This window comes from Triticum urartu, chromosome 7A, assembly GCF_056163025.1.
Source record: "Triticum urartu cultivar PI428250 chromosome 7A, HENAU_Tu73, whole genome shotgun sequence".
In the NCBI taxonomy this organism is placed as follows: domain Eukaryota; kingdom Viridiplantae; phylum Streptophyta; class Magnoliopsida; order Poales; family Poaceae; genus Triticum; species Triticum urartu.
In genome coordinates this window covers 626,704,424-626,719,440 of record NC_141879.1, presented here as the reverse complement: position 1 = coordinate 626,719,440, position 15,017 = coordinate 626,704,424, and the positions used below count along the sequence as shown (strand labels likewise).

The 15,017-nt window shown below is 42.5% G+C and overlaps 1 protein-coding gene across 1 annotated transcript; it reads left to right on the top strand.

Moving 5' to 3' along the window:
* Positions 1-323: 323 nt before the first annotated feature.
* On the top strand, positions 324-3,599 carry LOC125526034 (cell division control protein 2 homolog). Its single transcript, XM_048691061.2, has 4 exons — positions 324-1,262; positions 1,629-1,749; positions 2,599-2,691; positions 3,307-3,599. The coding sequence occupies exons 1-4, from the start codon at positions 1,240-1,242 to the stop codon at positions 3,328-3,330; spliced, it is 261 nt and encodes an 86-aa protein (XP_048547018.1). The 5' UTR covers positions 324-1,239; the 3' UTR covers positions 3,331-3,599.
* Positions 3,600-15,017: the final 11,418 nt, after the last annotated feature.

Here is a 15,017-nt window from a genome sequence, read left to right as displayed (position 1 = left end):
TCGGGGGTCGCCGGAGTTGCAACGAAGCCTCCCCGAGTTAGTCAATATGGTATAATATTTTTGAAAATGAAGTGGTGCCCTTTTGCAACAAATATTGGATAGGTTAATTGTATGGATGAGAAAATATATAAGAGAAAAAAAATTGCATAAGCTTAATCATCATTGGTGGAAACATGTGTGCCATGGATCGATGACATGGCACACATCCATCCATCTTTTCATCCCTCATCCATCCATCCATCCACCCACCCACCGACCCACCCACACACACCTGCTATGTCCCACCCACCCACCCCGCTGTGCCCGATGCGGAGAGAGAGAGAGAGATCTCCTCCCCTTCCAGATCAGTGCCGCCACCTCTCCTTCCCCTTCCCGACGATGCCAGATCCGCGCGCCGCCCTCCCTCCACCTCCCGCAGCAGATCCAGCACCCTGCAGCCTCGGCGTCGCAGCCGGCTACCTCGCCGGCACACGCGTGCTTCAATGCACACCGCCCTCCCTCCACCCCCCGCAGCAGATCCAGTGCCCTGCAGCCTCGGCATCGTGGCCAGCTGGCTCGCCAGAGCGCGTGCTTCAATGCGCGCCGCCCTCCCTCCACCTCCCGCAGCACATCCAGCGCCCTGCAGCCTCGGCGTCGCGGCCGACTGGCTCGCCGGCACGCGCGTGCTTCGGTGCGCGCTGCTCTGTCGAGCTGGCCGGACCACGACAGCATGCGACCTAGGGTTTGCGGGATCCCCGGACGGCCGCTGTCCACCTCACGCTGTAGGGAGGGGTCCATCGTCTCCTCGGAGGAGGGGACGGACATGTTCGTCGTACTCCACCCTTGTAATCGATCCCGACCATCGCTGCTTCACCAGCCTCCTCCTCTGGCGTCTCCGCGAGGGCTCCCGACGCCAGGCAGGCCGTCGACGCGCCGGACCTCAAGGCCGGTCATGCTGCTCCTTTTGCGTGCGTCCTTCCCCGACAACGTCCCCATGGCTAGGGTTTCAGATGCGATGGCACCTCCGTCGATGGTGCGGCTCTGGTGACTCTTACCTCGCCCCACACGTAGCTCAGCCCATTCATCTTGTTTTTTGTTCTTATCTTCTCAAGTGTGTGTTCTTGCGCGCAACACAAGAACGTGTAGAAGATCAGCGACAGGGCCACCTACGAGACCATCGTGCTCAAGAAGATCCGCCTCCAGTAGGAGGACGATGGCGTCCCCTCCACCGCCATCCGCGAGATCTCCCTCCTCAAGGAGATGCAGCACAACAACATCGTCAAGTGCGTTGTCTCTCACCCCCTCCTACTCCCCCGTTTGTTAGTTTGTTTGCATTGACCTTGTTCATTACCTGCTCCGGATTTATTTATTTATTTAGGATCGGGCATTGCTTGCCTCAACTAGCTCGGATTAACTGCTTGATTGATTGATCATTTGATTGATTTAAGTGGGCATTAAGTCGAGATGGGGATGGATGGCCTTCGCTTTTATGCAACAGTAAATGAACATGCTGGATTTAGAACCTATGAAATGTGCTACTACTGCCAGTGATGTTGCTATTTATTTATTCATCTATTTATAGGGTGAGTGTTAGTAGATGGTTTGCATTGTTGCTATGCTGAGAAGCTTTGCCCATTCCTCTCTTGCAGGCTGCACGATGTTGTCCACAGTGAGAAGCGCATATGGCTCGTCTTCAAGTACCTAGATCTGGACCTGAAGAAGTTCATGGACTCATGTCCAGAGTTTGCCAAGAGTCCCGCATTGATCAAGGTGAGCAATGTCACATCGACTTGCTTCTATTGCTTTCCGTATTTATTTGGTTGAACATCTATTTGTGCGTTTGTTATTGATCAATGATTATGCATGCCATACAATACAACACGGTAGTGCTGGGAGTGATAGAATAATGTAACCAAGGGACGTCTCTTAGTTCTAAACTTGTTATAGATCACAGTGTTAGTCCAGCGGCTTCTTGTTTCATGTAAAAGAATCGTAGCTCTCCTTTCTTGTACAATTATTCAAGACAAGGCAGAGACAGAACCCACATTACGCCTTGTGCCCTCCGTATATGGTGCATCACCTGTCTTCTTATGTCACTCTGTTTTATATGGCAGGACAGTGCCTGTTTTGCTGTTCAGTTGGGCCACACTTAGCGTAAACCAGTATGCACAGTTGGGGAAAAGTACCCTTGTCTGTATTGCATGTGCGCTAGTTCATTGTTGAACTTGTTGCACATGTGATGTTTGGAAGGCTTTTATTAGTCTTGAACTAGCTGAGTTCCTGTCACAAGAGATGTTCAAAATGAATAGTTTGAAAGCAGAGTTGTATTTGCTTTACAGTTGTATTTAGGTTGGGATGAGATGCATGTTTGCATGCTTGTGCTTTTGTCACTACAATCTATACTACTGCTATTGTCATATCCTGGTTATTTTGTTGCTATCAATATTTGTCCCATGTTTTGTTTCCTTGCATGCTTACTACTGCAATTTATACTACTACTATTGTGCAATATGTTCACATGTTAATTTGACTAAAATCTCTTATGCCGTTGACTTAGCTTGACCTAGAACAGCAGCATCCTTGATGCGACTAACCTTCACCTCGTTCTTTCTCTCACAGACTCGAAGGAGGCCGTATGCAAGGCACCAAGGTGCATGGTGCTCGCAAGCGACGAACGTAGGCTGTTCGACATCAGCTACACAAACCACCATTGTGAGCTCCTACCTTTGCTATGCTACAACCATGCTCTGTTTCGTGTGTTAGTTAGGATTTTGATGCTTTTTGCGCCGTGGTTGAGTCCTTGCTCACTGTTGTGTCGATGATCAAGTGCTGTTGCCTCATTTGGCTATTTTATTTGCTGCTGGTAATTAGTAGTATTAGAGTGCCACTTGTTTATTAGGATGTGGCTAAAACCATTGGATGGCCTTCCTGTACATGTTATCCAGCATTAGGACTTGGCCCATTTTTTGTTTCCTTGCTGGACATGCATGTTATGGTCCCATTTTTTGTTTCCTTGATGGACATGCATGTTATGGTACAAGTGTCGATGATGTCTAGTAGATAGTTTGCTAGCTATATACCTGCTGCTGATTGATGCTCTTGTGGTCTCCTGGAATCATATTATACTATATCTAGTATTCTTGTGGTTCTATGAAGATGCATCACAAACATCTAGGTCTTTGAAGTTGGCTGAATCTATTGCTTTATCATATATTTGGTCCGTAAATCTACATTTCTATGAGATCTCTTTGAATATATAATTTTTCGATAGTCCAGGAATAATCTAATAATCTAATGCTGGTAGCCTATGTGTTCACTCTTTTACAGGAGCTCCAGGTCTATGAAATTTGAAGTTTGAAGCCGTATAGCCCTACTCAGCAAAGAGTTGTCTCTTATGTTTGATTGTAATAGACTGTAAATATTGTAACAGTAGGCATATTGGGGTTGTAATAGACTATCTACAGATTATAGTAGACTTAGTGTTACTTGATGAACTACATTTGTACTGTTCCGTCTAAAATATTGATTATGTATGATCAATCTGACGAGTGAGAACAATTTAAGATGCGCATTTGTAATATGTCTGGGATGCGCCTTATGTAACAGATTGTAAAAGACTAGTGTATGTTTGAAATAGTGATTATGTATGTTGAAAAGATGTGAAATGGAAACTTGACTAGTGAGAACCACTTATGAATAAAATCTGGGCATTTTTGAAATTTCTGACATGTGGGACCAGTGCTAAAATATAATGATTGAAAATAGAAAATAAATGATTGTAAGAAGGCCAAGGCCCAAAAATAAAGACGGTAAAATATTGGGCTTGGCCCATGTAGCCCACAAGAATTGACTTGGAAAAAAGCTAGAATTGTTGGGCTAGGCCCATGTAGAAAACCGAATTGGACCGGGCTGAATCTTGTGCCACATCAGCTTGCCACGCTACATGCCTACGTGGCCTGGGGAGGTTGCTAGTGACCAAAAATTTGGTCATGGAACCAACGACCTTTTACAGAAGGTAAATAATTTCAGTTTACGACTGCTAGCTTTTGACCTTCTGGTTTTGGTCACAAAAAGGTTGCAAATGAAAAACTATGACCTTTCAGAGACCAATAGTGAGGGTCACAAGTTGACATATTTCTTGTAGTGGCACTGCTGGGTGACGGACCTTTTGCAGGAGCAGATGCATACATTATGAAGGTTTGGCAAGCTCGGTATGATGACTACTTGATAGTTTAGTGCGCCATGCTTTATGACTTAGAAGCCAGACTTAAAAATGTTTTGAACAACATGGAGCAGATGAGATGTTCCAAGAGTTGAAATTGGTATTTTAGACTCATGCCCGTGTTAAGAGGTATGAGAGCTCTGACAAAGTACTTTGCCTACAAGATGGAGGAGAATAGCTCTACTAGTGAGCATATGCTCATAATGTCTGGGTACTACAATCGCTTGAATCAAGTGGGAGTTAATCTTCCAGATAAGATAGTGATTGACAGAGTTCTCTAGTCACTATCACCAAGTTACTAGAACTTTGTGATTAACTATAATATGCGAGGGATGACGAAAATGATTCCCAAGCTGTTCGCAATGCTGAAATCAGTGAAGGTAGAAATCAAGAAAAAGCATCAAGTGTTGATGGTTAACAAGACCACTAGTTTCAAGAAAAGGGCAAGGAAAAGAAAGGGAAAACTTCAAAAGAATGGCAAGAAATTTGTCACTCCCATGAAGAAGCCCAAGCCAGACCCAAGCCTGAAACTGAGTGCTTCTACTTCAAAAGAAATGGTCACTGGAAGTGGAACTGCCCTAGATACTTGGCGGATAAGAAGGATGGCAAAGTGAACAAAGGTATATTTGATATACATATTATTGATGTGTACTTTACTAGTGTTTATAGCAACTTGTCGGTATTTGATACTGGTTCAGTTGCTAAGAGTAGTAACTCAAAATATGAGTTTCAAGATAAACAGAGACTAGTTAAGGACGAGGCGATGATGTGTGTTGGAAGTAATTCTAAGGTTGATACGATCATCATCGGACACTCCCTCTACCTTCGGGATTATAATTGAACATAAATAAATGTTATTTGGTGTTTGCATTGAGCATTAATATGATTAGATCATGTTTATTGCAATACAGTTATTAATTTAAAGTCAGAGAATAATTGTTGTTCTGTTTATATGAATAAAACCTTCTATGGTCATACACCCAATGTGCATGGTTTATAGAATCTCGATCGTAGTGATACACATATTCATAATATTGATGCCAAAAGATGCAAAGTTGATAATGATAGTGCAACATATTTGTGGCACTGCTGTTTAGGTCATATTGGTGTAAAGCCCATGAAGAAACTCTATGCTAATGGGCTTTTGGAATCACTTGATGCTTGCGAACCATGCCTCATGGGCAAGATGACTAAGACTCCGTTCTCTGGAACAACAGAGCGAGCCACTAACTTATTGGAAATAATACATACCGATGTATGCGGTCCGATGAGTGTTGAGGCTCGCGGCGGGTATCATTATTTTTTGACCTTCACAGATGATTTGAGCAGATATGGGTATATATACTTAATGAAACATAAGTCTGAAACATTTGAAAAGTTCAAAGAATTTCAAAGTGAAGTATAAAATCATAATGACAAGAAAATAAAGTTTCTACGATCTAGTCGCAGAGGCAAATATTTGAGTTACGAGTTTGGTCTTTATTTGAAATAATGTGGGATAGTTTCGCAACTCACGCCACCTGGAACACCACATCATAATGGTGTGTCCGAACGACATAACCACACTTTATTAGATGTGGTGCGATCTATGATGTCTCTTACCGATTTACAACTATCGTTTTGGGGTTATGCATTACAGACAGTTGCATTCACATTAAATAGGGCGCCATCTAAATCCGTTGAGACGACACCGTTTGGATTATGATTTGTCAAGAAACCTAAGCTGTCGTTTCTTAAAATTTGGTGCTGCGATGCTTATATGAAAAAGCTTCAACCTGATAAGCTCAAACCCAAATTGAAGAAATGCGTCTTCATAGGATACCCAAAGAAAACTATTGGGTACTGCTACCTCTTGAGCATGCGTTGGTTTTTCCTTGAAGAGGAAAGGGTGCTGCAGCAAAGCAGCGTAAGTATTTCCCTTAGTTTTTGAGAACCAAGGTATCAATCCAGTAGGAGAGCACGCGCAAGTCACCTCGTACCTACACAAACAAATAAGAACCTCGCAACCAACGCGATAAAGGGGTTGTCAATCCCTTCACGGCCACTTGCAAGAGTGAGATCTGATAGAGATGATAATAATAAGATAAATATTTTTGGTATTTTTATGATATAAATTGAAAGTAAAGATTGCAAAATAAAATTGATTGGAAACTTGTATGATGGAAAATAGACCCGGGGGCCATAGGTTTCACTAGTGGCTTCTCTCATGATATAAACCCCATCTTTTTATCTTCGATGGCAACAATACAATATGTGTTGTTTCCCTTTCTGTCACTGGGATCGAGCACCGCAAGATTGAACCCAAAGCTAAGCACTTCTCCCATTGCAAGAAAGATCAATCTAGTAGGCCAAACCAAACTGAAAATTCGAAGATACTTGCAAAGATAATGAATCATACATAAAAGAATTCAGAGAAGATTCAAATATTGATCATAGATAATCTTGATCATAAACCCACAATTCATTGGATCTTGACAAACACACCGCAAAAGAAGATTACATCGAATAGATCTCCAAGAGAATCGAGGAGAACTTTCACTACTAGATATTTCATTATAACCGAGGGTCCAATCACCGTCAAATTTTTTTTATCACCGTCAAATATTACTACAACCGACAGTACACCGTCCGCCATCTCCTGTCGGCCTTGCTTCGTCGGCCATTACAGTAATGGCCGACGGTACAGTCGGGTAATATTGTCACCTACGGTAGTAAGCCGATGGTGAGCCGACGGGCATGTTATTGTGACCTGCTGGCTCAGCTTAGCCCGATGACATTTATAGCTGACCGTTTCTCGTCGAGCATTTACTCTCCGACGATTATTGCTTCCCATCGGTTTTCAAAATAGTCGACGGTACATTTGTCCCACTGGATTTAGTTATGACCATGAGGAGAACCAAACCGTCAGCTCATCAGATGGTTGACAGTGTATACAGCCTTTCAGGAAACCTATTAGTCGAGGGTGAGCGAACACCGCCAGGAAACCTATTAGTCGACGGTGAGCAAACACCGTCAATTTATAAATTCACCAAGAGTCTGAGGTCCCCCATTGGCATTCTGTGTAACCGAGACATATTTTCCACCATAGGTCATTACTCACCCCTCATATATTTCTTTCACCAAGGGGTGTTTCACTCCATAGCATTAATTTAGAACATTGGCATTCCAACAAATGCATCTCATACACAAGCACAAGGTATTGAGTTGCATCCAAATTGCATTAACCATAATTATCAAATGTCGAATGCAGAACAAAATAGTAATTGAGATAGGTCACATTTTGCATAAGATAAATTGTCCACTAAGACAAATTTGTCCATAAGATAATGAAGTGTTTCAAATATCTAACATAACAACATTTTCGCATGACTTGAAGATCATTAGACTTTTATAGCCAATCATGATCGCCATCGCCATCGCCATCGCCACCGCCATCGCCATAGCCATATTCATCCTCATCTCCATAGTCATCATATTCCCCATCGCCATAGTGATCATAGTGCTCATCACCATACAGATCACCCTCGCCATAGTTATCATATCCCCCATTGCCATAGTAGTCATCCTCATCATCATTTCAATGACTCGTACTGCCTCCAGTCCTGCTTCCCATTCCCTAAGTAATGACAAGACTATTTGTCAGTATAATGTAGCTGAAATTTAAGTGACCTACATGGATCAAACTTAATTGTTCTAATTGACAGGTTAGCTGCTAGCTGCTATATAATAGTATGACTATCCAACAATATGATTCCTATTCACCTTTTGATCCTTCACATGAAATTTTCAGAGGAAACATGAATCAACAGGAACACATATTCCGTACACATTTTCCATGTACAGTGCATATCTATCTACGACCCCACTATCAATAGTGATTTCGTAGTCACATGACAAAGATGAATGAGTAAACTAACATATCTCTATTGGCTAGTTTGGGCATATAGTAAACTAATTAAGAATGGCATGTACAAAAAGCATAAACTAGCAGCATGTGCCCCAAGGTGAAATAATCTTTGCATGTATATGTATTATAATTTAAATGCATATGTACAGAGGCTTTACCGAGCATGGTTCAACAATGCTTATATAAAGGAAAATTATTCCGGATGGTTAGCCTAAATTCTTTCATGTCTACTAATTCATTCGCTGCGACCTGAATAAATTATACATGAAGTACAAATAAACTATTGTTCATACTTTCATATGTTTTCCTATTAATGATTTTTGAATTAACATGGTTTAGTTTATCTAGTTTTGCACATAAGAAATGATAGCAAATTTAGATATGCAAGCAAACAACGCATATGTATAGAGAAACAAGCAAACAAGGCATATGTACAAAGAAACAAGCATGACAACTGTAGGCTATCAAGTGTGGTCTTCGTCCTCGTATCGTGATGCATTTGTCTTCTGGGCTACATTTACATAGTACTAACAAGGTTTCTCATAGCTGAGCACACCATAAGGTTCAGTCATGATAGAGCCGCCTTAGATAAACACAATGATGGAAATGGGCCTGGCTCGATTAAATTGTTGACCAAAGCCAAATTGAAGTGAGGAAGGTAATTTAACATTATATGGGAATGCTACCTAAAATTTTGTAAAAAACCATACATGTGTAAATGTAGATGCAACAATCACTTGGATGCACACTTTAGCATTAGCCTTCTAGCGAGTACACATGGGCGTATACTTGCACCTCCGTTAGTTTCTAAGAAAACATAACTCTCCGTTACAAAGGTTCATTAAACAAAAACAAATGCTGCTTACTGAGTAGAGTCTGCCAGACATTAAACTCCAACTGCTTGTTGGTACCATGTGGCTAGTCCTCAAATGCTATCGTGCTCCTAATGTGTCGCCCCTTCAACTCTGCAGACCAAACAATATCAATAGTTCAACATATTTACAAATGAGATTAGAAGAGCTCCCATCTGTTACCTTTTCTTGGTCACTGGTTAGTACCGAATGCCCTGGCTTGCGGATCATGAACATTCCCATGACAGGTAAGCATCTAGAAACAACAAAGGTGCACATGATGTCTGAACTCTGGATTGTTCTTTACCCATCATGTAATCTACTTCCAATGCAACTGTTCTTTCCATCTCCAATTAAGTGCCCTTGGTAAAATTCTACTTGGTCCTACAACTCAATTAGCCCGCCGAACAAAAAAACTATATTTAATAACTTTTGCTTATATAGTACTCATGCTAGTTTATTTGTTGGGATACAGTTAAGAAGCCCAAAGGATACACAACATTTAGCAATGACAAAAGTATTCGATACCAAAATATACCTGCCAATTCATCACAGAAAGTTTAAATATCACTATACAGGACAAGACAAAATTGAAGGGAGACGCAAGGTTAAACAGATAGTTTAGAGATGCGCAACAGTCTATACCAATCACGCTACATCATAAGCTACAAGAAAGATAACAAGTGGGGAGTAGAAGACATACCCTTCCTTCCACTAAATCATGCCTGCCAATGTTGACACAGTACATCCAATGGCCTGTGCAGAGTTGAGGCACAGCGTATGATTTTCATTCCTATCCCATGGGTTAAGAACTCTTTTCTTATTTATTGCTCTCTCATCAATGGTTCCAGTTATAGCTACATTGATCAACCTATTGACAAACGATTCAGCAATGAATTAACATAAGCAACGACTAGCAGACAATTTATGTGGATAGAGTAAATGAGCATGACTCTGTAGCTATCTACAAAGCAATCTCATGGTCTGAAAATGACACCGTCCCTAATAAGCTGACTGCCGGATGGGTCAATTGGCAAGTTCTTCAAGAATGGGTTTTCACCTAGATAAGTGTTAATGTGCGCCACATAAGAAGAATCCCCCACCTGGTTGAGATTGTGCAGCAGCATAGTATGGTGGATTTGAGGGCCGATGGTGAATTCCTGCTGCCAACAGCGGCCAGCGCTGCCACCGCCGCCCACGGCGTCGCTACCTTGGAGCTCACCCTTGCTTGCAGATTCACAAATATCGATCTGACAGGAGCGCATTTGTTCATCTCTTGAACCACAAATACATAAACACATTGGGATATGGGTCTCTGGGATCAAAACATGATTATGACAAACTGATGGATAAATAGCACGAACTGAAGATAATCTGGACACAGATTTGTTACTTATCCATCTTCTCTCAAATTTGAAAAAAAAACCGAATGGATCTGCTGTACCAGTGACAGGGATGGTGGCACAACAAATTGGGGGCTGGCCTGTGTTCGCACACGAACACGTCACCGTGTACCTCCAACACCGAGGGTGATGCACCGCAGCTCGCGTCGAAGGAGACCCGTCTGGAAGCGCGGTATGCAAGCAATCCGGCAGGCGCTTTTGTAGACCCGAAACCCCACACTCCCGGGAGAGACCCCGTCAGGGCGCGCGGCGGCTATGGGCTGCCCTAGGTCGACCTGAGCGCCCCTAGGGCCTCGAGGTTCGCTGCCCTACAACAAGAAGAACAGACGAAGAACGAGGAAGAAGAAGAACAAGGGAGAAGGAAAAGTAAAGGTAAAAGATGTAGATAGATTTGTTTGATTGTGTGTTGTTTCAATCGGCCGTCACCCCAACATATATAAGAGGCGGCTGGACTTCCTGTACAAGCAAATGATTAATCTAGGCTTTCCTTACAAGAAAATTACATCAATTCACGTCCAAAACCCTAGTCAAATTCGGACTGGTTTTATTCGAATTTTCCAAAACTGTTTGGTTTAAACTGGCTGTACTTTGAGGGCCCTTTTTGTGGTGACAAACGACCTTGGATGGAAACGAGCCCAAAAGCAATCTTGGTCGTTTTGACGAGACGAACAACTTTAATGTTGAACGTTTTTTCATCAGAGGTCATCTCGAGGGTCAAATCGCTCGTGCAAGACAGGTAATTATTCACGCAACACATCAGACATACCCACATATGTGTCTGGTTCCGGGCGTCATATTTTTGCTCACTGGAGGGTCGTGCTGTGCGGGCTCTAACTTTTGCATATGACCATGAATTGAGACGATCTTTATACCAAAATCGATCGTTTCGACGAGACGAAGACAATTCATGTAGATCAGTTTTCAATATGGGGCAGTCTTGGGGGCGAAATCAGCTGAATAGTGTTCTGAATACAAAATTTGAGTACTTCGAACACAACTTCAGCCTTAGAGATGAGACCGGATGACTATGGCCCAAATATCAAAGTTTTTCCTTTTGACGATACGGAACTTTCTCACTTTGAGCACTTCTCCATTTGAGGCCATCTTAATTAAGTTCTTCACCGTGCCAAAATCTGGTGTCAACAACCTGTGAAACGAAGGATGGGTGAGGTGCGTTCAATCTTGAGACGAATATGGCAGTAGGTGGGCTTATTCGCCGGCCACCCATAACAGTACGCAGTGAGAGGTCGATGAAGACGGCGACATGGCGATGCAAAAGCCGTCACAAATCGGTGAGGGGCCGACGTGGACGATTCGTCGCGTCGCCAGCAACCTGGCCCGCGCCAGACGGCGGCTCGAGCACGATGGATGGGCTCGGTGGTGGCTCCCATGGTGAAGGGGCTCCCGCGGCGAAGGGCGGTGGCTCGGGCGCGACGGACGGGCTCGGCGGCGGCTCCCGCGGCGAAGGGTGGCACCCGCGGCGAAGGGCGTGGCGGGCGTCTCCGGCGGCTAACGGGTGCGGGAGGAACAGAGAGGAGGAGTGGGCGAGAGGTCGAGGTCGTGCGGTTGGGGCGAGAGGACGTGGGGGTGTGCTTTGTTTGCTCTTTTTTTGAATGGCGGAGCGGTGGTTTTGAACAAAGGACATGCGGGGTGAGACGAAGCGGGGGATTAGCGTTTCGTTAACGAAGACTATTTTGTTAGCGACGTATCTAGGCCGTTGATGATGTGATTAGACGGTCCAGGTTTTAAGTTGGATCCGCCTTCTCTTTCTTTTATAGGGGTAGTAGATAGTAGATGAAATCATATAAGAGTACAACAACTTTTAACTTATATTTTTTCGGCCTTTTTTAATCTTATTTTTATTCTTAGATTTCTCACAGTTCGTTGGGCACATACACGATTCTTGGATGATCATAATACGGTTTTTTTGTTGCGAAAAATGGTCATAATGCCTTGGATGATCCATTGGTGTGTTGTATTTGGTTCCACCGCGTACCGGATTTTTTTCTTTTGCATGGTAATACGTGTCTCATTCATATCATAAAGATGAAAGTACAAGCCACGTAAGGATTGACATGACAAAACTGAAAAGATAGCAGGACATCTCTGAGCTAGCTAGACACCAACTCTCCGCTACCTGCCTGCAGCACGACCACATCAGCCACTGACGAAAAGAAAGACGTATCACCTCCTCACCCAAGCTCGACGCGGCTCAATCGCTGTGCGGGCTCTAACTTTTGCATATGACCTCGGATTGAGACGATCTTTAAATCAAAATCGATCGTTTCGACGAGACGAAGACAATTCGTGTAGATCAGTTTTCAATATGGGGCAGTCTTGGGGGCGTAATCAGCCGAATAGTGTTCTGAATACAAAATCTGAGTACTTCGAACACAACTTCGGCCTTAGAGATGAGACCGGATGACTATGGCCCAAATATCAAAGTTTTTCCTTTTGACGATACGGAACTTTCTCACTTTGAGCACTTCTCCATTTGAGGCCATCTTAATTAAGTTTTTCGCCGTGCCAAAATCTGGTGTCAACACATGCCCCCTGTTTTTCGGCAAACTTGTGTGCCGAAAAATAACTTGCACGATGCTTTTCCTAAGGACGATGTCAACATTCCATCGGCCATTTTATGTGCTTAGGACGATAAGTATATATCGGCCATTTGGATTAGCAACAAAAGTAAAGCTAATCAAACATATGATGATTTGGTAATACCCTTTCATGATGTAAGAAATTATATTGCATCCATGGTTTAAAATAAGCCCATTGAGGGTAACCAATCATACCCGATGAGAAATTCCATGGCATAGGCATCAACGACATTGTTGAAGAAAATGGATAATGTGTGGACCGAAGATGTTGAAACCTTCGGCTTGGTCCTTCATAGTTTTCACTCTTTTCCTTCTTCACATTTGCCGCACTCCTTGTAAAGGAAGCTTGCACATAATTATTATTTTGAATACTTCCTTTGGAACCCATGCCATATTCCTTTCTTCAAATTCTTGTGCACTAAGTTTTTGTAACTTCTTCTTTTGCCAATATGATAAGCCGAGTGGGCACCCTGGCTGTGATTTTGTTTGAAGCAATGGCAATTCTTGTTTTACCATGTGCACTCTCAACTTCTTCTCTTCAGATTTGGTACTTGATTGACTTGCCTCATCGCCATTAGTAGCCAATGTCAATACTTTAATTGGCTCCTTCTAATTTGAGATCAAATCTGAAGTAGCACTCTTACGGCCATCTTTTTTAACACGATAAATTTGTTTGACCACCCCTTTCTTATTCCTTGAGCTCCGGACCGATTCCTTATGATTGAAACGGTCTTTGACATGTGATTGTTCAATGTTGATCCTTTTGGAGCTGCATAATGTTTGTGAGATGGTCTAAAATAAGATGAGGAATGCACCCTTGTATCATACTTGTCCCACGATGGATATGGATTTACATGATCATAGGAAGGTATCCATGTCATTGGCATTGGCGGCACAAAATATGGATATGAATATACCGCATTAGAATTCTCATTTTGCCAATACCAATCCTCGGGTTTGCGCCTAGGGGGTGATCTTGATGCTTTTCCATTAGTTGGCCGACAAGCACCTTTCTCTTCACTCTTCTTTTGATATTTATCTAATAATTGTGCAAAAGTGACCTTGGATTTCTTGCACTTGTGCTTATTGCGGCCTTTATCTCCTTTGTCTTGACTTGCATCGATCTTTGGATTTTCTTGTTGCCCCCCAATCCTTGGCGTCTTGATTGTATCTTCGATAGAACTCATGCCTTCAAGAATATTTTCATTGTGCTCTTGGACAACTTTTTTCCTTGAAAGCTTGATCCCATCACCTGTAGTTTTTACCTTCTCATCTTTAAAGGAATCGTCTTGAAGCAGCCGATTCAAAAACCTTTTTCCATTAGGACCAATCAGAATAGACTGGTCATCCCTTGGTGTTTCAACAAATTTTAATCGTCCTTTATCAATGGCCGATTTAACTATTTGACGAAACATGTTGCAATCCTCAAAATTATGCTTGGACGAATCATGCAACTTGCAATACATTCGTCCTTGGATTGATGGCTTCACATGGTGATCAAGAACTTTAATGTAATTATTTTTCAGCAACAAATCAAATATTTGATCACACATGCTTGAATTGAAGGTATACTTCTTATTTTCTAGCCGATCTTGGTGTGCAAACGGCTTTGGAGTTGAACAAACGAATGGTTCAGATTTAGAATCTCCCCATTCGGCTATGCATTGTGTTTTACACCCTATCTCCGATGTATTTGGATAATATATTATATTAGCATCGGATTTTTCAAAAGAATTTGACCTTGGCTTTAAATTTCTGAAACGAAAATAGTTAGAATACACATGTCTCAATTGAGACCAAGTGCAAGCCAAGTAAGAAACAAGCAAAGCTACCCAATTAGATATGAAATTTTGATAAAGCAATGGGGAAAACTTTGGCTGCAATAATAGGTCACTATCAGTCTTTATAAATGGCACAATAGACTGACCGATATGTTCTATAACAGTTTTATTTCTAACAAGTAAATTTCCCTCGTCATTGATCTTTCAAAATTACTTATGAGAATTTCTCTTATAGAAGCATCAATAATAAAGCTGCGACCAAATCGGAAGATAG